The sequence below is a fragment of the Lissotriton vulgaris genome, chromosome 12, assembly GCF_964263255.1.
Source record: "Lissotriton vulgaris chromosome 12, aLisVul1.2, whole genome shotgun sequence".
Classification (NCBI taxonomy): Eukaryota; Metazoa; Chordata; class Amphibia; order Caudata; family Salamandridae; genus Lissotriton; species Lissotriton vulgaris.
The window spans coordinates 676,587,805-676,611,645 of record NC_141700.1 but is presented as its reverse complement, the minus strand read 5'-3'; the positions used below and the strand labels follow the sequence as shown (position 1 = coordinate 676,611,645).

Below are 23,841 nucleotides of genomic sequence, written 5' to 3'. Positions count from 1 at the left end.
TCTGGAGGATTGTCATCCAACCCCTACTCACAGGGGAGGATAACTCCCCCCTAGAAACTAATATCCCTGATGAGGGTTGGATTAAACACTTCAGAGACATCTACTCAGACCACTATAACGCTGAAAACAGGGCACAGGAAGCGATTACCATTCCAATAGGGAATCATTTGCACTTTGAAGTTGAGGAAGTATTATCTGCTATTGATTGTACCCTGAATAAAAAGGCACCGGGACCAGATGGTGTTCCTGCTGATGCCTTTAAATGCTTCCCTAACTTCTGGTCAAGATTGCTTTGCAGGGTCTTTAATGCTTTAAACCGTGACAATATCCCTAAGTCATGGAAAACATCAATAATTATTCCTGTTTTTAAAAAAGGAAATAGGCAGGATCCTGCATGCTATAGGCCAATTTCACTGATAGATTCCTCAGTTAAGATCCTAGGGAGAGTCATATTAGTGAAACTGAATGAATGGGCCAATGACAACAACATCTTGAGTAATGTGCAATATGGGTTTAGACCCAAAAGAAGTACCCTGGATCAGTGTCTCAATCTCCACCTGCTGATCGAGAAATACACCAGGGCTAAGGATGGGTCCATGTATCTCGGGTTCATGGACCTCTCCTCTGCATTTGATATGGTCAACAGAACTAAGCTCTGGCGAAAATTACTTGACATGGGCCTGGATAGATCCATAGTCAATTTATTGGCTGACCTTCATTCTGGCCTTACCGCTAAAATCAGAGTATCTACTAATGGAAGGTGTACCGATGTTTTTGCGTCTGAAAAGGGAGTCAGACAGGGTTGCATACTGGCACCACTGTTGTTCACGTTATACGTGAACGCCCTGGAGCCTGCCCTCAGGGGTGTTACAAGCGACATCCCACGTGCAGGGGAACAGGGAATACCAGTTCTCCTTTACGCGGACGACGCGGTTCTCCTTGCACGAACTGGGGTGGGGCTTCAACGACTCCTGGATGCTTTTGAATCCTTTATGGGGTCTCTTGACCTGAAAATAAACGTGAAAAAATCACAGGTTATGCTCATGGGCCTGGCCTCAAGGAAACCTTTTCATAAAATCTTTTTCTGTGGGCAGGAAAAGCTTGCACGCGTCTCCTCTTTTCCCTACCTGGGGATTACCTTTGATGAGAAAGGTAGCTGGGGTCCTCATGTAACAAGCAGAGCAGCCATGCTGGCCAGGACATCCGCTGCCCTCCATGGGTTTTCTAAAAAACTGGGGGGTAGGCCAATTGCAGCTGTCAGTAAAATATATAAAGCTAAATGCATCTCAGTTGCTTCATATGGTGGCTCATTGTGGGGTCATAGGGGAGTCGATCCCATACAGACAATGGAAAATAAATTTTTTAGATCTGTTTTGGGCGTCCCACAGTCAACGCCGTCCTATACCGTTCATATGGAACTGGGGGAAGGCTACATCTCAGATCTGATTAGAATTTCACCTTTAATCGCCTGGCTTAGGATGTGGCTTAATACAGAAATTCCTCTAAATCATATCATAATGAGGGACTGTTTGACCCTAGACATTGTATATAGGATTAGGTGGTTGATGTATATTAAGGATAGTTTTTCGAGGTTGGGGAGGCCTGAACTATTCTCTGTTATTGATTCTATAACATCCAAAGATATTGCTTACACCAAGGAGGCTATGAAGGAGCTCCTATCCCTGGAGAGGGAAGAAACTGAGCTGAAGAAACCCTGTGTCAGGGCCAGTTTATTGTTGGCTATACCCAACGGTCCTGACAGTTACCTTAATGTGGTGACCCATCCCTACCACAGGTTTATTTTAACTCGTTTTCGATTTAATTTGATACATTTTAACTTGGGTTTTTACCCCGTTTGGAGTACCCCTGAAAAGGCACCGCCCTGTTCTTGCGATCAGTTCTCTGAGCAAAGTACTATGCACTTTATAATGTTCTGTAGTTATTACAATGAAGCTCGGAGATTGTTTCTTGTACCTATACTCAAGGAAGCAGGATTTATTTTAGTCAGACCTGCTCTTATTTATTTGCAAATGTTACAAACTCCCAGGATTATGTTTCATGTGGCTAGTTTCCTGGTGAGAGCTATAAGAAGCAGGAATATCAGACTTAAAAACGGGTCTACCTCCCTTTGTAGTAGAGACCTGCATACTAGTTAGTCTGACTGCTGGTGACCATTGGCCAAGAATTTTTAGAAAGCACTGTATCAGGGTTAGTAGTTGCCCTTTCTTAACATTCAGATGGGGACATCCTTAAGTAATTTTTAAACCTTCTTTGCACCTTAGCACCTTGCACTTTAGCACTTTGCACTTTGTATAAATTTTATAGCTAAAAAATGTAACATGGTGCACGTTGGCTTTTTAACATGTTAATCCTAAAATGTTTTTTTTAATTGTTCTTAACGTATTTGTCGTTTGTGATCTTGTGTATATATTTGCCATTGTCTTTGTATGATATTAAGTTATCGCAATAAAGTATTTTGACTGACTGACTGAATGACATGTGTTCTGTTTTGAAGGTAGGATCTGATCCAATCAAGGCCAATCCCCTCTATACCAGTTTTGTAGAGCCTTTGGTTTAGAGTGACATGGTCAACTGTGTCAAACTCAGCTGAGAATTCCAAGGGAAGTAGTACAGCAACCCCGTGGTCCATCAGAGTGACATGGACCTCTCCGAAAAAAGCCACTAGAAGGGATCCATGCATGCAATGTGCTCATGTCCCAGTATCTACAGAATCCAAAACCCACCTCAGAATCAGTTTTGGGTCTCCTTAAAAAGTCAGAAAGTTTCAGTGACTAAAGCATATGATTGTAAGATTTCTTGCAAAATGTTCGTCTTAGGGACTGTTTAAGTTTTTCTGAATGTGAAATTTTGTGAAACAAATAATTTGTGAATAATAATGTTTTTTTTAATGAATATAGATGTGACGATTAACTAATAATGCTGCACTTAAAACGATTTTATTTAGATGTGTTCAATAATTTCGTTTAGTTTTGTCAAGTTTTCATAGAGATACTATTTTATTAAAATGAATGCTGGATTTGTTGTGCTATTCAACTTGCTCTAGCTCATCACCATTCCCAATCATTTTCCCCATACAAGTCTTCTCTCCCCACAGTTTTAGCGGAGCACAGGACACTGACACAATTGGTTATTTTCCTTTTGACAGCATGTATTGAGAATTAAGTTTTTCATCATGCTCCTAATGTAACTTTATGAAGGACATTTCCACTGGAAGTTCTGATGTAGACTTGCTAGCACACTAGGGTATGAATCTTTGTTTGAGAATGTTTCACATTGTGTTGTACATCTCCGGACTGTTGTTGCTGTGGAAGTTAATAGAAGATTTTCTCGTACCCCTCATTCAAACTGGGATAGTGCTAAAATATTTCTATGACGGTTGTGATTCTGATTTGTCCAATTTGTTTTATATTTAGTCATGCCATGCTGAATTTTCTGTTCCATTTATAATTTTTGCTGCTTATTGGGGGTTGGAACAATTTTGATTTTAGATTATAACTCTATATCCAAGCCTTCAAGTCAAATAATCTTTGCTTTTTCCTGTATTGCCTATTTTGAGATTGTGCAATAAAATCCTTTAACTTTTCATTGATCTAGAACTCAGTTATTGAGTGGTCTCATCCATCATTTATTTACTCTGAAATTTTCTGCACACTAACAAGAAACTGACCTTCAAGCTGTGCTCTGACCTTCTCTTGAGCTAACTGGATAATTTTAGCTGATTTCAAGGATTGTGCCATAAATTGCTCAGAATAGAGTGTCGAAGCAGGCTCCTGGAGGCTTCTGTGAATGCCACTGACAATTTATGGGAGATGTGCACCATCGCTGGTACTTGATGGTAACATTCATATCTTCAAGAAAAGGAGACCATCAGTCATGCTTTGGTACCTCTGAAGTGGGGCCATTCTAAGCCCAAAGCCCTTTTGGCTTAGATTCCAATAATTGTTATACAAACAGCAGAAAGTACCTGGAGGCATATTTACAATTCCCCTGCACCACCGGAGTGTCACTTTTGAGATGCTCCAAAGGGGAAGTGTGCCAACCTATTTTCACAAGGTCATGCAAGCCACCCTGCATGGCTATTCATGGCCTTGTAAATATGGATTAAAGCAATGCCGTGCTTTGCATTGAAGGGGCTTCCATGGGAGTTGCTGTGGGTGTTCACATGCACCATCCATGGTTTTTGACTCTGCCTCAGATTTACAACATAGCATAAATCTGGGGCAGCGCCAAAACAAATTATTATTATTATTATTTCGCGATTTCTAAAGCGCCTGGTGACCCGTAGGCATCCCCGCGCTATTAAACCTGTCGCTATCCAAGAGGGGGGAGAAGAGGTATTAATTGGGAAACAAGAATGTTTTGAGTTTCCTACGGAACACTATGTGGGATGGTTCGAGACGTAAGCTGAGGGGTAGTAGGTTCCAGGCTATGGAGGCTTTTACCGAGAAGCGGCGTCCGCCAGAACGGGCCTTCCTGACTTTGGGCACCGTAGCAAGATGTTCGGCGTCGGAGCGAAGGGATCTTGAGGCTTTATATGGGGTGACCATATGTTTAAGTGCGTCAGGGCCATCTCCATTCATAAGCTTGTGGGTGATACATAGGGCCTTGAACTCTACTCTCTGGCGAACAGGGAGCCAGTGTAGGGTTTTGAGGGCGGGCTTAGCCGACACTCTGGGGGGAAGGTTCATGATGAGCCTGGCCGCCGCATTCTGAGTGCGTTGGAGTTTGGTCAAGGAGTACTCAGGGGCCCCCAGATAAATGGCATTGCAATAGTCGAGCCGTGCCAAGACCAGGCCCTGGACAAGTAGTTTCCTGGATGAAAGGGGAAGAAGAGGCAGGATTTTACGAACGGACCGTAGTAGACCGAAACAGGTGCCTGCTGTCTTGGTTGCCTGCGTTTTCATGGTGAGATCCGGTTCTAACCAAACTCCTAGAGTCTTAATTTCATTTTTAGGGGATGGGATTTCACCGAAGGTGTCGGGCCAGGACGTAAGCGGCAAGGTTATCTGTTTCTTGCCTAGGAGCATAATCTCAGTCTTTGCACCGTTTAGCTTCAAGGCTGAGTCACACATCCAGGTATGAATGTCCTGTAGACAGTGGAGCAAACTGTCCGGGTGGTTATCCAGGTGGGACAGGGATACGACAAGTTGGGTGTCGTCAGCGTAGTTAATTATTTTTATACCGTAGGGGGCCACTACGTCTTCCAGGGGCGCCATATAAACATTAAAAAGAGTTGGGCTGAGCGACGACCCCTGGGGAACTCCGTGCTTAAGTGGAAGAGGATCTGACCGAGAGTTGCCGTCCCACACCTGAAAGGATCGATGAGATAGGAAGGATTCGATCCATGCTCGCGCCGTACCCACAATTCCTGCCTTGGCCAGGCGATGTAATAGGACACGGTGATCCACCGTATCGAAAGCGGCGCTAAGGTCCAGGAGGATCACTGCCACTGAGCCCCCTGAATCTAGGATACACCTTGCCTCCTCGATGACAGCGAGGAGAGCCGTGTCCGTGCCATGGCCAGGTCGAAACCCAGTTTGGGATTGGCGCAGGATGCTGTGGGTTTCGAGAAATTGGGATATCTGGGCATTGACTAATTTTTCAGCCAACTTACTGATGCAGGGGAGCAGTGAGATCGGTCTGTAATTGGACATGTCGTCCGGGTTTAGTTGGGGCTTTTTGAGCAAAGCCTTTACGACTGCGTTCTTCCAATTGGGGGGAACCGTTCCACTAGCTAGGGAGGAGTTGATCAAATCCCTGATGGTGGGGGCTATGGTGGAGGACACCTTTTTTAGGAATCTTACCGGGGCTGGGTCCAGGGGGGAGCCACTTTTCATTTTAACAAGCGTGGCCGTCACCTCGGGGAGGGAAACTGCTCTGAAAGTTTTCAGCTGTGGGCCATTATTTTCGTCCGCTGTGGACAGGATAGGAGGGCTGATGGTAGGAAGGGAGTCAAGTATCCGTAGAATTTTGGAGTCAAAGTATTTAGCTAGATCCTTGCTTCTGTCAGTGGCGGGGGAATGAGGGGGAGGTGCTGTTGAGATGTTTAATAATTCTTTGACAATCTGGTAGGATTCTTTGGCTGAGTTGGTCGAGGTTTTTATTCTGTTATCGTAGAATAGTGATTTAGCTGTTTTCACGGCAGTCTTGTATTGTCTAACCGCGTTGCGATAAGTATCCTTGTTGCTGTGGAGCCAATCTTCCGAAAGCAGGCATAACAAAGAGAAATTAACAAGGAGAAATGTTTACATTTCTCCTCGTTTTTTCCATGTGTGCTGCATTTATCAGCACACATAGAATGAGAAAACCTCCTCCTTTGATTGTTTTTGTGCAGGAAGGTGTCCCTTCCTGCTCCAAAAAAATCATGCCAACAACACAAACACCCTTGCACCATGGTGCATGGGTGCATGCGTTGGCGCTCAGCTGCAGTTTGTGCACTAGCAGAAAGGAGAGGAATGCGCCGTAACATGTAGATACGGCACATTCACGCCTACATTTTTTCAAATAGAGAAAGATCTATGTGATTCTGTCAAAGGTATTAAGAAGTGATTCTTGGTCCTGAGGAGAATCCCTTTGAGAAAGGGATTCGAAACGCGTCGACCACAATACTTTAGGCCAATCAAGCTAAATTATCTGTTCAAGACTTGTAATGTCTTATAAATCACGGATGGCCTATTGTGATTTTTTCAAATTGGAAATTGATTACTCTCTGTTTGATATTTGAAAGTTGTATATATTTGTATTTAAAAAAGGTGTTGGTTAGGTGCCCCAGGGTGGGTTTGGTGTGAATGAAGAAAGGATGAGTGTATGTATGTGGGAATGAGTCAAACACAAGTATGAATGTGACACTATATGAGAGTATGTTAGAGAGAGTGCTGATGAAAGTCTGTTGAAAAGGGAACACAAATTTGATCCCAAAGGGTGAGAGTTTTTTTCTCGGGGGAGATATATTTTTTGTGATGACCATTGCGACTTTGTAAGGAGTTCAATTTTTTGAAAAATTCTGAAAATTGATAAAAATAAAATAGATTAATTCAAACTGTAAGAGTGTTTTAGAGGGACTTGTTTAATTCTTTTTCCTCCTCTTGAAATAGTAAAGACAGTGGCAGCATTGGCAGTTCTATTTGTTTATTGTTATTTATCTGTTGGCTCTCTCTAGGCTTGGAGCTGTTCTAGAATTGCATTCTTCAAGGTTTGGCCATCCTGTTTGGCCATCCTGTTGTTCCTGTGTTTGGTACCCCTCTAGGTAGAGCAGGACTAGGAAATCCAAAGCAGCCCTGGAAAAAATGCTGAAACCAGTCCGCTCCCTTTGTCTCAGTGTGCTAACTCACTTTTTCCTCCCATCCATTCTCCCTCTTCTTCCCTCCTCTCTATCTGATAGCTTTCTGTCTACCTTCTGTCTCCTTCCCTCTCTTTGTCTCACCCTTGAAGTATCCTTGTGCCAGCTACAGTTAACCTCAAAGAGCTGAGGAAAGTGACACAGCATCGGGAGCAGCTCTGTGCTTTCAAAACTAGCCACTAATGGCTCCAGCCCACCTTGAAAATGCCTAGTGGAATACAAGAACTGCCCAGCCTGCCTCTAGGCTAGTTCTTCCATATGTTTAGGCTCCCTCTAGACTTGCACCTGATCTAAGTATGGCACTGAGCATGATTTGGTGCATCTGTGCTCAATGCCTGAGATTATTTTGTTTGACTCACCAGAAGAAGCCTTCCATGCACTGCCAAACATCTCTGATGTCTGTGCACTTGTAACGTCTAGAAGGGTGTTTTAGAAGCTGCCTTGAACATCTGGCATAAAAGGCAGCAGCTGAACTGCACGATTCAGTGCTGAACAAAATATGTCAATATGGGAATTTTTCTTTGTTTATCAAGTAAATGCCATGACTTTCAGGAAAGGGGAATGGTTAGGTCTTAGAGCTAGCCCTTACCAGGATTGTGGTCTGTCCATAGGCTGTTGTTTGAGGTTCCCAATTTAAGATGGAAGTAGAGCCTTTTCCTTTCATGTCAGTTCCTATTTCACTCCTACATAAAGAAGCAATGCTTGTGAAGGACGTATTGCAACTCCTTTATTTCCATATTTTTGTCATGTTCTCCTCTTTGCTACTAAGTTTGTCCTTAATGTTTGCTTCTAGCAGTTGGATCTTCTACTAGATTCTAAACCTGGATTTCCTGCTTGGCTCTTTTCTCCTTCCTGATGTCAGGGGGAGTTTTGTGCCTTTCTATTGGTTTATTCTTATTCTTAGTCTTCAATGAAGGGTTACAAGATTGGCAAGCATTTTGACCATTTTGGTGTTTTCCTCTTTACTCGGGCTCTCACGAGCACCAGGACACTGTGTGCGCCCCCAGCACAGCAGGGGAATTAGCCCCGCAGGGAAGGGGTTAACCATGTGCTTTCAATCCTTGGTAGTTTTAAGCTTGGACTTGCTTGTAGAACTGCGGGGCTGCTCTCTGTAAGGGACCATCATTTACCTGCCCCAAACTTGTTGCCTGCGCCTGGGCCCACTTGCTCTTGGTCTCCCCTGCCGCCGCTGCCTGCACCATCGCGCGTCCGCCGAGGCGGGAGATTACAGCTCCCAGGTCTCCCTGCGGCCACACCGAAGCCCACTTCCACCCACTTTCGCACCCGGAAGGGCTCAAAGGAGAGAGGCTCCTCCCACGTCGCGGGATGCGCGCGGGCGGTGCCGGGAGAAGCCTGGGACAAGGGCGGGACCGTTTTAGGCCGTCAGAGGCTGGGCTGGGCCCCCCCTCTAACTCGCATGCTGTCTGAGTGAGATCCATTCATGAACTATCTCCTTTTTATTATATCTGCCGACTTGCCTATTTTTAATGTTATCGATTGTTTTGATAAAATGTTATAAGGGCTAAAACTAGATTAATAGGAAAACATGCCCCTGAAGAGTATTATACTTCCTTAAAAGATTTATTTTTCTTTCCTTATCCTTTTTGATTCGGTCAAGTGTTGGTAAATAATTGACAATGGCAAGAAGACGTGCTAAACCTTTACTTGAAAATGCATGTAACACCATTGATACATACTTGGTAAAGGCTGTTAGCGTCCTCACGGAAGAAATTGACCGCACCGAAAGGCACCTTTCTATGGGGTCAAGCATTGTGCTGGCTGATCATGTTAATACTAAGAGCACCTAGTTCCACCAGCGTAGCCAATATAGATACGGGTCTAGTAGAGGACTCAATTAATAATGGCGACAACCATTCAAGTATTTCCAATACACCTAGCTTGTCCGTTATGGACACCAGCTCCCTCCCCTCACCGACCCCCCCCAATTAAAACCAAGGGTCGGAAAAAGAAAACACCAGGTCAGGGGAATCCGAAGACAATAAGGGACAAAAGAACTTATACAACAGGGAATATGATCACTACTCGTACAAGATCAAAACAAAACATAGAGATTCCCCTTGGTAATAACAACTTAGAAGCTGTCTATGTTAAGTTGATCGAGCTAATTAGGCCCCTTCATGAAAAAGTGGATCATTTGGCCAGGGAGGTACACAAATTGAGTAGCAATTTGGATAAAATTGGTATCGGGCTTGTCCCGGGGGCTCAGGAAGGATTGGAGGTTCGACCACTGGAGCGGGAGGGGCCGGTTCAAAGAGAAACACTGGATCCTTAATTAAAGGTTTTAAGGAGGGCTTTATTGCTATATATGTTTTCTTCATGAACAAGTAAGTAGTCTTTAGTCTCTGGGTTTCGCTGAATGCCGCGGTGCCTTCTGGTCGTGGAAGTCTTTATCTTGATACGTCTCAACAACAGGATTCCACGTGGTACCGGAAAGAAAAGGAAATCAAGAGAAGGCGAATTACTGCCTGCACTCTGGTTGGACACATACAAGGACCGGGAGTGAGGGACACGCAAACCCAGTGAAGTGCTCCAATTAACTATGGGAGTGACGGAAGGTGCTCGTGCTCAGGTAAGGGTTTGGTTGCAGGAAGTATTACGCCGGGGGCTGTCTCCGCCTCCCAACCCAACCCGCGACCCGGCCCCGTACCTCTTTGAGCCACGCTCCTCCCGTGGGCGCGTGGCAGGGCGACTCGTCCGACCGTTGGCCTCCTGGCTTGTCGTTTCCGTCTGCTTCTCTTCCTGGACTTGGTTCCGTGCTGCTCTCCTCGCTCTCCTCCTTGGGGAAAACGCCGTCCGTCTTCGATGCCGTGCTTCCTGCTTTTGTCGTCACTAGGGGCGTGACTCCACAATCCCAGCCGTCGGCCTTAAAGGAGCCGTATACATTCACACCTGATGGCCATTCCGTGTCGGGGTCTCCTTCCTCCTCATGCCACGTAGAAGTCTGCGGCTGTTGAGACAAGACGCAAGGTGAAAGGGGGGTGGCGCACCACCAGTCTTTAAATTCAGATGTCTCTTGACAGTCAGACCCGTGACACACCTCCCCCCCTGGCATCTCCCGATCGGGGAGAGGAAACACCCGGGATAAAAAGTCTGCATTTGCATTGTCTCTTCCTTTGCGGTGTTGCACAGTAAATACATAGGGTTGTAAGGACAGAAACCATCTCAACACCCGGGGGTTGTGACTACTGTTTTGGTGCATCCATTTCAGGGGAGCGTGGTCCGTATGTAGAACAAAGGGCTTGCCCTCCAGGTAGTAATGCAATTTGTCAATTGCCCATTTGATTGCCAAGGCCTCCTTTTCGATGGTAGAGTATCGGCACTCCCTGGGGAACAATTTCCTACTGATGTATAGGATCGGATGTTCAACGCCCTCTTTGACTTGTGATAGTACCGCACCTATCCCCTGATTAGAAGCGTCCGTGGACAACACAAATGGTTTGCTGTGATCCGGAGATATCAAAACAGGAGCCGTTGTCATCGTGGACTTAAGACGGTGAAAAGCCTGTGAGGCCTCTTCCGATGGGTTACTAAATTCTTTGGCCTTGACGTCTTTGCGGAGCAGATTGGTTAAGGGTGCTGCTAACTCTGCAAAGCCTGGAATAAAGCGCCTGTAATAACCCACCAGGCCAAGAAAGGCTCTAAGGTCCCTTTTGTTATTGGGGAACGGAACTGCTGCTATCGCTCTTACTTTTTCGCTTTGGGGAGCGATGGTTCCTTCACCCAACACGTAGCCTAGGTATTTCACACTTTGAAAAGCTGCTCGCGATTTTCTTGCATTGATGTGTAGACCTGCTGTTTGTAGGGCTTCCAGAATGGTTTGTAAGTGTCTCAAATGTTCCTTCCAGTTCTGACTGTAAATGACTATGTCATCCAAGTAAGCTGAACTAAAGTGTGAATAAGGTTGTAAGACTTTGTTCATCAGGCGCTGAAATGTTGCCGGGGCGCCGTGTAATCCGAAAGGCAGGACGGTGAACTCAAAAGCACCTTCATCGGTTACAAATGCTGTTTTCTTTCTATCCTCCTCCCGAAGGGGGACCTGCCAATACCCCTTCGTGAGGTCAATGGTGGTGATGAATTTGGCGTCTCCAATTTTTTCAATCAAGTCATCGACTCGAGGAATCGGATACGTATCAAACTGCGAGACAGCATTTAATGCACGAAAGTCCATACAAAACCTTTTTGAGCCATCAGGTTTTGGAATTAGAACAATCGGGGATGACCAAGGACTCTGTGAAGGTCGTATGACTCCCAATTCGAGCATGTCCTGCACTTCTTTCCGTACAATCTCTTTTCTTGCTGCTGGAATTCTATATGGTCTTTGTTTTATCACTTCCCCCGGAAGAGTTTCGATGCAGTGCTCTGCTAACTCCGTCCTTCCTGGTAAGTCGGAAAACACTGCTGTATACGGGGTTAGAGTCTCTGTTAACTCCTGCTTTTCCTGTGGAGTCAGCTCGGGGTTAACCACCAACTGTTCTAGAGTAGAGTCATGTCGGACATCCATCTGCCCTACGAATTGTCCCACCCGGGGTAGAGGTCCCAACCACTCTTTCAAGAGATTGATGTGGTAGATTTGTGTTTTGTGAGGGGCTAATCGGAGTCTATAGGTAGTGTTTCCGATTTTTTCCGTGATCTGATATGGGCCTTGCCACTCATGTTTATTCTTGGTACTGATGGAAGGTAGTAGCACTAGAGCCCATTTTCCTACGTCCAGGGATCTTAATCTTTTACCTTTATCAAAAGATTTCTTGTATCTCTCATGTTGATGCTCCATGGTTGTATAGGCGAGTTCTCTTAATTTACCAAGTCTAGTTCGGAGCTGAGAGGTGTATTCCAACATGGATTTTTGCTCCTGGGATGTTTCGTTTTCCCACATCTCTTTGGTTATGTCTAGGAGACTCCGGGGCATCCTCCCATACAGTAACTCAAACGATGAGCATCCTAGGCTGCTTTGCTTTTGGGCTCTTATCACATAAAGGGCGATAGGTAGGAGCCGATCCCAGGCGGGCCCTTCCGCCGTCAGCATTTTCTTTAGGGTTTGCTTCAGAGTCTGGTTGTATCTTTCCACCAAACCATCAGTTTGGGGGTGATACACCGAGGTTTTCAAGTGTTTTATGTCCAAGGAGGCACACACCTCCTTCATTAATTTTGAGGTGAAGGGAGTCCCCTGGTCGGTCAATACTTCTTTAGGAAAACCTACCCTGCTGAAAAGTTCCACAAATTTTTCAGCGATGGCCGCTGTGGTAGTGTTCTTTAAGGGAAAAGCCTCCACAAATCTAGTGGCATAGTCCACGATTACCAATGCATATAGAAAGCCTCTTCCCGTCTTTGGTAGGGGCCCTATCAGATCCATGCCCACTCGCTCGAAGGGGACACCAATTAAGGGCATCCTTTGTAGGGGGGCAGCCGGAGGGCGCTGTGTGTTTCTACGTTGACAGATCTCGCACCGGGCACAGAATTCTTGAACATCTTTGTAAATACCCGGCCAATAGAAGTTACGCAGGATACAGTCAGTGGTTTTTTCCTTGCCGGCATGTCCTGCCATCAAGTGGGCATGTGCAAAGAATAGCACTTGTTCTCTGAAAGATTGGGGAACCAATAGCTGCATCTCTGCTTCTTGGTTGGCTTGTCTGTATAACAAATCGTTTTTGATCAAAAAGCGGGGAAATACTGGAGAGGTCTGATTGTCTGAGCTATGGGCGATTTCCCAGGCGTTGAAAAGGGATCTGTCTTCAGTCTGGGCAAATCTGAAACTGCGATCAATAATCCAGGGTTCGGGGGACAGGTAGGATGGTATATGCACCCCACTCCTGGTTGTGGAAAGGTGTTCCTTAAATAGGGACAGGAATTCTGGATTGTCGGTCCCCAGGATCATATCTTCAGGCAGGGAATCAACTACCCCTACGCTAACAGTACAGGGGTCCCTGTCCTGCGGTGTTAGAGTGATGGAGGCCATGGGGTAAGGCTTCACGTCCCCATGGACGCACCTGATATATACGGGAGTTTTATGATTCATCTGATCCGGGGTTACGAACCTGGACTGTACCACAGATTGCCTGCACCCTGAGTCTAACAATGCTTTCAATTGGAACCCATTCATTTTTATACTCACGTAAAACGTGCTGCCCATTTCGGCGGAATACATCACAGTCCGGGGCAGGTACCCCACCTCCATGGGTTCCTCATGGTTCTTCCTTTTGGGACACATCCTGGCTATGTGGCCCCACTCGCCACATTCGAAACACTGAGGTCCTTTTGTTGGAGGAACCATCATACCGGGAGGTCTGTAAGGTCGGGGAGCCTCAAGTACTGGTTTTGGCCTTTTGTCCGTTTTGATGATAGGAGTTCCTTTGGAGTTTTTTTCTGGCTCCCACGGTATAGACTTGGGTTGGGCCCTGGCATATTGAGAAGCCATCTCAATGGCTTGTTCTACTGTCAGGCCTACATGCTGTTTGAGCCAACGCTGGGTTGCATATGGTAACGCCTCCATAAACTGCTCTACATAGATTTTATTCAGTATTTCTTCCTTGGTACATACATCAGGGCGAAGCCATTTGTCAGCCGCCATTTTTAATCTGAAGAACAGCGTTTTCGGGTTTTCCCCAGGAACCCCTTTTTCTTTTCGGAAACGTACCCTATAGGCCTCCTGGTCCAACCCTAGATGGTCCAGTATGACCATTTTAATAGTCGCATATGGGGTTGTCCCCAGGGGATTCGCTGCTTGATAGGCAGATTGGGCTTCGGCAGTCAGGAGAGGGGCGAGAAAGAACGGCCATTTTTCTTCGGGCCAGCTCATAGCCCGAGCCGCCCTTTCAAAGTTTACCAAAAATGCGTCAGGATCCTCACCGGGTACGTATTTTTGGAGGGCCATTCCTGACGGATGTGGCGTGTGTACCCGTCCTTCGCCCGTGGCCGCTTGTTGGACAGAGGGTATGGACTTAAGACCCTCTACGTGTGCGGTCATTGTTTCAGTAAAAAGTTCTCGGTCCGCTTGGGCAATGGACAGCTGGTTCTCCACGGCCCATCCTAATTTCTCCTGCCCTTTTATGAGGTGGTCGATCAGGGTCTCCATCTTGATCTCTCTGATGGATGATGAAGCAGATCCCACTTCTGACACCAAATGTCCCGGGGGCTCAGGAAGGATTGGAGGTTCGACCACTGGAGCGGGAGGGGCCGGTTCAAAGAGAAACACTGGATCCTTAATTAAAGGTTTTAAGGAGGGCTTTATTGCTATATATGTTTTCTTCATGAACAAGTAAGTAGTCTTTAGTCTCTGGGTTTCGCTGAATGCCGCGGTGCCTTCTGGTCGTGGAAGTCTTTATCTTGATACGTCTCAACAACAGGATTCCACGTGGTACCGGAAAGAAAAGGAAATCAAGAGAAGGCGAATTACTGCCTGCACTCTGGTTGGACACATACAAGGACCGGGAGTGAGGGACACGCAAACCCAGTGAAGTGCTCCAATTAACTATGGGAGTGACGGAAGGTGCTCGTGCTCAGGTAAGGGTTTGGTTGCAGGAAGTATTACGCCGGGGGCTGTCTCCGCCTCCCAACCCAACCCGCGACCCGGCCCCGTACCTCTTTGAGCCACGCTCCTCCCGTGGGCGCGTGGCAGGGCGACTCGTCCGACCGTTGGCCTCCTGGCTTGTCGTTTCCGTCTGCTTCTCTTCCTGGACTTGGTTCCGTGCTGCTCTCCTCGCTCTCCTCCTTGGGGAAAACGCCGTCCGTCTTCGATGCCGTGCTTCCTGCTTTTGTCGTCACTAGGGGCGTGACTCCACAATCCCAGCCGTCGGCCTTAAAGGAGCCGTATACATTCACACCTGATGGCCATTCCGTGTCGGGGTCTCCTTCCTCCTCATGCCACGTAGAAGTCTGCGGCTGTTGAGACAAGACGCAAGGTGAAAGGGGGGTGGCGCACCACCAGTCTTTAAATTCAGATGTCTCTTGACAGTCAGACCCGTGACAGGGCTCCAGCAGGAAAAACTAAGTTCAGTTGCACATAATGGGAATAATGGCAAAAAAGATAATGCCACTGGAGCGTTAGTCAGTGACACTCCCCTCATGGCAACTCGAGCAAAACCATTTAGAAAAGCCGAAATACAAACACCATAGCCATGGGGAAAAGCCAAAGAATACTCTGCTTTCCACTGGAAGAAGTGTAACTATTCAACCTGACCAGGGCCCTGATGTAAATCTAAATCGAAGACCAGCGCCCATTGAACATGCCAAGAATAGTGATAAAGAGACGATGAATGTTACCATAAGACAGACACCAGCCTTTATTAATTTGCCGCCTGAATGTGGGGCCTATGTTGCAGTACTTGTAAATGTTACCAAACTAAGGAAAGATCTAGTAGCAAATCACGATACACTAAAAAACAAAACCGTACACTGGTTGACTAATAACTGTTATTTTCCCATAGAGGGGGCTAACCAGATATATTAACACAAAGGGTGGGATGGGTGTGAGGGGGGACTGCATAATTATAAACTTTAAATCCCCGTATTGGGCCAGGAACGCTCTTGCCAATGCCCCACCACCTCTAGAATGGGAGTATAACATAACCCTCCTTCCCTTAGGGTACTTCTATAGGCACCTGTTAGGACCCAAACACTATGATAACACGAGTAGTAATTACAATCCCGCCCCAAACAAACCGCAAACACGAGAAAGGTTCCGACCCTGTGTTATAACAGATACCAGGCTTTTGACTGCCTAGAGGATAATGATTGACATATGTTGGCTCTGGATATAACACAGGTAAATGGTCTAACTGGGGGCCGACAGAAGGACTTAGATGAAGCAGGTAGAGAGGTTCTGCTATTCCCCCCTTGTTACCCTCTGTATCAACATCACCTGTGAATGAGCCACCCAAATTAACCCTAGACCCCGTTATGAAGGATGATATATGCAATGTAACAAAAAGGGCAACTGTGACAACGTCAATAACCTCCGAAATACCGCCTGTGATACCACAGGTAGACATCCCTTACTGTCCGCACATAAACTAGCATCTGATAATCTAAATTTACATGCAGGATAAAGCCTGGTTACCTGGAACATTGCTGGTATTACTAGGAAATTGGATACACCTTTCTGGAGGGATTTTTTCACTGTAAGGCATGACATTATATGCCTCCAAGAAACATGGTGTAAGGAACCCATTTTCATAGAGGGATATACTTCTTATTGGCTAAGAGCCGCTAATTCTGTAGCTGGCAGAGCAAAGGGCGGCCTCTTAGTTTTGATATCAAATAAACTAACAATGGGCAAGATCAAAAGTTGCATCCCAGTGGCCATATACAGCCAGGTGTTGCGGATAGAATTTATCAAAGGTAAAGAATTAATTCTCATCAATTACTATAAAAACATCTTTGACAACAGTAGAGGCACTATTTTACACCCACTAGGGCGTGAAATTAAAAAGGCTCTGGCATCATCATGTAAGCAGGCCATCATTCTTTGGGTAGGTGACTTTAACATCAAATCCTGCCCACTGGCCCCGAGTAAGTTGTGTGGATTCAGGAAGGAAGCTGGCGTTGATGAAACTGTTGACCATTTACATTTTCCCCATTGTGGTTATGGTACAACTCTAAATAATTTGATAGTAAAGTTGGATTTGGAGCTACTTAGTTGTACCAAAAATAAGGAAAATATTATCTGTCCAACATTTACAGGCAGGAATACCAATACCAACATTGACCATATACTGATTTTTAGTAATACTGATTACTCCAATGTGTGGATCACGGAGCAAGGAACGAGTGATCACAATAGTATATCTATATTGTTACTGTGCTTGGGAAATAAACAAGCACCTAATAATAACTGCATTAATAATAATGCCGCTATAAGAACTAACGGCATGAGGATCAAATGGGCCGGTATTGATCGCCAGAAAATGCAAAAGGAGATGGTAAGGAAGTGTAGCCTTGAGATAGATTACTGCCTCAGCAATAATGTTAACCCTAAAACTAAGCTCACAGTTTTCTCAAGATAAATGAAACGATATAAGGCCTAATTACCAAAAGAAACAGTGAACCTGAGGTAATGTGTTCAGGGTGGTTTCATAAAGGTTGTTGTGAGGAAGTACTCACCGATGCGGTCCCGTGGGCCGATAATATCCAACGGACTTCAAAGACAAGAACACCCGATCCGGATCCATGTCGTCTTTTCCTCTCCCTACAGAAAGCTGAGAGGCAGAACCCGGAAGAGGACGGCGGCAACCCCGGAAGTGGAAAACGGGGTCCAATGAAAGCGAAGCACTGCGTGGACGGAGGCGGGTTTTGGAACGAAGGAGAAGAGCGGGAGAAGACGTCGGGTGAGGTGACGCTAGGAGAGAAGTGGAACTGGAACCGAGAAGACTGCGAGGAGAAGCACAGGAGCGGAGAAGCCCAGGATGAGGAAGCGGACGAGCCCTGGAGTGAGGAGTGGTGGATCCCACCGGAGGACGCTGAAGAGCGGCCGCGGACTCAGGAGAGTTTGCGGCAGGAGTCGGTGAGTTAAGGGTTACCACGCTATCTAGGGAAGCAGGGACTGTACGGGAGAGTAACGGGTGGACACTGTAGGGTGGCGGGTGGAGTATACTTCGCTAATTGTCACAATGAACCGCTATCTTCCTTGTCAATTGCAGTAAACCTGTAACAGGATTCGTAATAGTGGCCATTAATTGTCCGTGATTTGAAACTGACGAGAAAACCTGAAACAGACTTGTAATGATGGATATTGAGTATATGTGATTAGATACCCTGACTTTCTGTTCAAACCTTTGTAGAAAGTATCATAAGATACACAACCTTTATGTTGAAATCACTTGTAAATAAGTGAAAGTCATTTCTTTATGGTGGGGGTTCCTCACCAGAGTCTTGAATTACTTTTTCCTTCCCATGGTTCCTTATCCTCACTACTACCCTAGTTTAAAATTCACAACCCCAACTGTCTTACGCTGAGCACAACCGTGGTGCGGTAACGGGTTAAAACTTCCCTGATAAAAGGTAAACTAGTGTTCTGACGACTCCCTCTCTTTCCTCTTTTATGAGCCCCCGGGGAACATTCTTCGATTCCGAAGACGAAGAGCCAGGACCATTGCCAAATACTGAAGAGGATTCCCAGGAAGAAGACTATTGTGACGCCCGAACATCTGTTTTACCTGACCCTACACTTGTTCAAAATAAACCTTTGCCTGTTCGCAAACTTATTCAGCCTCCTCGCCTGTATATTAGACCCGCACTCCCACAGTTGTACACTGGCACTACGTGAATTAAAACAAGCCTTGTGCACCAAACCTCGATAAAACATGACCATTAAAAATTTACTATATAACTATAAACTAGCTTAAGGAAATAGGAAAAGAGACCTTCAAGAGGAGGCCTAGAATAAACTTAACCTTGCAGTTGAAACTAATAATGGTAAACTATTGTGGGAGACCATAAATAGCCCCTTTTTAAAGAACGATAAGGTGCCGGAATTAACTTCGCATGTTGACTGTAACTCATGGACCGAACATTTTACAAAATTTTTAACCCAGATAGGTTGGTTTTAGAAGCAATTAGTTGTAATGATTGCATGTGGTCGTCACTACCCTTGCTAATAAGTATAGATGAGGTATATGAGAGATTTACCAACAGTAAAGGAGGCAAAGCCCCCGGCCCCGATGGGGTTCCGGTGAACTTATATAAAGCGGAGATGAATCTTTGGGCCCCTATATTAGCAAGAATTTTTAACATAGCGGTAGAAGGACAGTTCCCGTTGTTGTGGAGTCAGTCGCTAATAATTCCTCTTTTTAAAAAAGGATCAAAATCTGAAGCGTGTAACTACCGCCCGATCTCCCTATTAGATTCTTCTATTAAAATTCTGAGCAGGATCATGATAAATAGATTGGAAATATGGGTGTCAGAGCATGATGTTTTATCAAAAATGCAATTTGGGTTCAGAAAAGGTCTAGGGACCTTGGAACAGTGCGTCAATCTAGACCTCGTGATTAATAAATACACCACTGTTAAGGAGGGAAACCTGTTCCTCGGTTTCGCAGACCTGAGCAGCGCCTTTGATCGTGTAGATCATTCTATTTTATGGCCTACGTTATTGGATCTGGGCGCACCCAAGGAACTTGTAAATTTTTTTGCGAGACTTTACGAGAAGTTATCCTGCAAAGTACGTTATGATCTAAGTGGCGAATGTACCCCTTTTTTTAAGGTCTCAAGAGGCATCCACCAGGGTTGCGTTCTGGCCCCTCTTTTATTTTCATTATTTATTAATCAGGTCGACGCAACCCTAACCCAGATATCTGCGGATGCCCCACTTATAGATGGGAAAGTCGTCCCAATGTTATTAAATGCATACTACGCTGTTTTACTATCACACACTCAGATTGGACTATAACGACTTATTGATAGTTTTGTAATGTTCATAAAGAGGAGGAAACTCTTAATAAACAAAACCAAGACTTATGTCATGTCCTGTGGGAAAAAACCTAAGTCAGCTAGAACCTTCTATATTGAAAACGCTAAAGTACAAACTGTTCAAATGTTCTGCTATCTAGGAATAGCATTTGCAGGGGACGGGAAATGGGCTAATGAACACGAAAATGTGAGCCTCAAAATGAGTAGGAATACCAAAAGCATATTCGGATTTTCAACCAAACTAGGGGATAGAAGGATAAAAGACATGGTGGCCATTTATAACGCTAGGTGTGTCTCGTCTGCGTTATATGGAGTAGGCGTTTAGGGCCACCATTGTGGTAAGTCGCTACAGTGTGATGAAAATAGGTTCCTAAAGCGTTTGTTGTTTGTTCCCCCTTCCGCGTCTACGGAACTTATTCACGAGGAGGTGGGAATAGATTACATTTCATACTTGGCCGCATTACGTGGAGAAGTGTGGCTCAGGGGTTAGAGGTGGCAGAGTGGAGAAGTGTGGCTCAGGGGTTAGAGGCGGCAGACTTGGAGCTTGAGTTCGGCCCTGGACCAGGGTTCAATTCCCCGCCTCGGCGGGTCTTGGGCTCAATAATTCCACGGACTCGTTAATTCTCGCTCTGGTGCCTTCTCGACTCACGGGTTCACACTCTGCGACTCTGGGCAATAGCTTGCTTAATCTCCACATCGGCCCCTCGCGGTGGGATGCCTGGCTTTCACCTTGTGGATACCCTGCCAGGGTTATCTCACAGGGGAATACCAGGACGGGTTCCCTAAGCAAGTGCGGAGATGCCCCAGGGTAAGTCATGCGCTATATAAGCTTCATACATTTACATTTACATTTACATTTACATTTACGCCCCCTGACACTTTGGCGTTCAATCTGTTCGAAAACGGAAACCCTATTCACGCAAATGATCATTAGAGATTGTATGAGACTAGACGACTTTTCCCGCATTCCGTGGCTTAGATATATTCACTACTGGTTTAAACTCCTGTACAATTGCAATATCCTTCTGGAACCAGAGTTTGTAGCATCGATCCCAAAGAAGGAGTTAAAAGCAATGTTCCTATCTTATTGTAGGGAGGCCAGAGTGAAAGTGTCTGGGAAACAACCTACTTTTGTTTTTTTACCAGGAATTAAATCTAAGAAAAGGTTTCCAGACATATCTAACTTTAGTGTCACGTAATTTCCATCGCTTTATCTTAACACGACTAAGGTTGGGAATTGTTCACCACCTTGTGGCATTCCCGCACATGAAAACAAGCACTACATCCACATGTCCTTGTGACAACACCTTGAGACAAAGTTGCTGCCACTTTTTAATGTTTTGTAAATTTTATCATTCACTTAGGAAATTTTATCTGAAACCTATCTTTTTAAAATATAATGTTTGTTCCACTAAAACGGCAATGAAGTTAAAATCATCCTTAGAAGGCGCAGATATTTGTTTTTATGTAGCTTCATATATTTTAAAATGTATAGCTGCCAGGAAATCTATTATCCCTTGAGCAGGCATTTAGATCGAATATTAAAATTGTAAAGTCTTCATGCATATTGTACATCTATGATTCTCATGACACCTTAGTATGGCCCATTGTTCCCTAGCAAGTTTTTGTTTAAATTACTTAGCACCTGACGCTTTAGAATGTTCCTTTGCTTTTTAGCAAGTTTTGCACAAACTGCACAGCATTAGACACCTTATAGCGTAATTTGCACATAATATATTAATTTAGCAGTTTGTAGCGGGTTATTTGCTCGTAATATATTTTGCTCTTTTGCACATTGTGCAACTATGGAAGCACACTGTATCCTGTTGTGGTTCCTTGAAATTTTAGTAATTGTTGCACTAAATCAGGGGGTCTCCAAACCTGTCCTGGAGGGCCGGATCCATGCCAGATTTTTTAAATTACTACATGTATCTCAATGGGGATATCCAAAAAATCTGGCATGGATCCGGCCCTCCAGGACCGGTTTGGAGACCCCTGCACTAAATGATACGACCTCCTATTAATATGGCCAACATTGAGGAGGAGGCTGCTCTGCATGATTGGTTAACCTCTGCGGTCAATACTTGTATCCCCCTACGCAAATATAAACACAAGTCTCATCACCCCCCGCTCCATGGTTTACTGAGCAACTAAAAGTTGAGAAATCTATATGTAAAAGGTTGGAACGGAAATGGCGTGCGTACTATGAACCTGGGGCCAAACAAACTTACAAAGATGCTCTTACCAAATACCATTCTCTTTGTAACATAGCCAAGGCGGAGCATGTCAATCATACCATTCTAAATGCTCAGAACTGACCTAAAGCCTTATTTAAAGCTGTGCAGGAACTTTCGGGCATGTCTTGCCTGCCCAAAGCTCCAAGCCTGGATGAAACGCAATGCAACTCCCTGGCAGAATTTTTCACGACCAAAATCGAGACCATCTATACTAACTTTGGAGTTCCCACGCACACTGCATCCTCTCCTGATCTGGGCATGTCTGAACCCTTGTATGAATCAGAAATTAATACGCAAATGTGTCCGCTCTCCCCGCCTCAGTTGACTGCATGGGACCCTCTTACTATTACTTCTTTACAGAAAATCCTGGGATGCATTAAATCTGGTTCCCCCTTGGATCCCATGCCCCCACAAATCCTTCTAACTCTTGATCTTCATGCTCTCACTTTAATTTTAGAACTCCTCAATGCCTCACTCAGAGAAGCTAAGGTCCCGAGTACATGGAAGCACGCGATGATTGTGCCCCTACTAAACAAAGCCAATGCTGATCCCAATAATCCAGCTAATTTTCGTCCCATCTCTCTCCTTCCGGTCTGGTCAAAAATCCTGGAAAACACATTAATAAACAGCTCACCACTTACATTGAAGCAGGCAACTTCCTCCATCAGTCTCAGTCTGGTTTTAGGGCTGGCTTCTCGACCGAGTCGACTCTTCTTGGGGTCTCTGAGACCATTCGAAGCCAGGTAGACAAAGGGGAAACGGTGGCACTCATCTTATTGGATTTGAGTGCAGTTTTCGACACTGTTTCCCATTCCATCCTTCTTACTGCCATAAAGTCCATCGGCATCAGTGGCTCAGCTCTCGGTTGGGTGGCCAGCTATCTCTCTGACCGCACGTTCCAAGTTTTCTCCCCTTCCTCAGCCTCAAAAGTTCATCACTCCACCTGTGGCGTTCCTCGGGGCTCTATTTTGAGCCCACTATTCTTTAACTTATATGTTAGACCCCTTGCCAACATTGCAGAGCAAGCAGGACTCATCATCTATTCTTACGCTGATGATACTCAGATCATCTATTCACTCTCCACAGGTCAAAACTCCACTACTTCATCCCTTCTCTCTGGTCTTAATAACATAGCTAGTTGGATGCATGACAACAAATTAAAATTAAATGGGGATAAGACCGAGCTTCTCTTGTTTGGCCCCAATACCACACTTTGGGGTCCCCACCATTGGCCACAGCAGTTGGGTCCCCTACCTGTTCCCTCCAAGACAGCTCGTAACCTAGGCATCATATTTGATGATCAGCTGTCGATGAGGCAACATGTGATCAAGGTCTCGGCCACCTGTATTACCATCATCAAGTGGCTGATAAAGATCATATGGATGCTTCCCCATGACACCCAGAGAACCGTAGTCCAAGCGTTAATTACATCTCGGCTGGACTATGGGAATGTTCTTTTTCTGGGTGCATGCAAGGAGGTGACTCGCAAACTTCAGACGGTTCAAAACATGGCCGTCCGATTACTCTGCAATCTCCCCAGAACCTCTCCCACTTCTGTTTCTCTGCGTAGCCTTCACTGGCTCCGAATTGAAAACCGCTCTAAATTCAAGGCCCTCTGCATCATGCACCGTATTAAGACAGGCATTGCCCCTCATTATTTAAGCACTTTGGTTCACCACTATTGTCCCCCCCGCACTCTTCGTTCGTCTACCCAATATAGATATCAGGTGCCTCGCATCAGGAGAGCTAGAATGGGCGGCCACTCATTCGCTTACTTAGCCCCTTCCCTGTGGAATGCCCTACCTATTTCCCTACGTTCTGAAT

At 45.4% G+C, this 23,841-nt stretch overlaps 1 protein-coding gene across 1 annotated transcript; it reads right to left on the bottom strand.

Moving 5' to 3' along the window:
• Nucleotides 1-9,974: 9,974 nt before the first annotated feature.
• On the bottom strand, nucleotides 9,975-14,627 carry LOC147677987 (uncharacterized). Its single transcript, XM_086945601.1, has 2 exons — nucleotides 13,491-14,627; nucleotides 9,975-10,328 (listed from the first exon to the last, which is right to left on the bottom strand). The coding sequence occupies exons 1-2, from the start codon at nucleotides 14,625-14,627 to the stop codon at nucleotides 9,975-9,977; spliced, it is 1,491 nt and encodes a 496-aa protein (XP_086801727.1).
• Nucleotides 14,628-23,841: the final 9,214 nt, after the last annotated feature.

Excerpts from the sequence above, each read along its gene's own strand:
- LOC147677987 (XM_086945601.1), bottom strand. The coding sequence starts at position 14,627 with ATGAAGAAAACATATATAGCAATAAAGCCCTCCTTAAAACCTTTAATT. Across the intron at positions 10,329-13,490 it reads AAATGGGCAGCACGTTTTAC|CCGCAGACTTCTACGTGGCA; the intron begins GTGAGTATAAAA and ends TTGTCTCAACAG.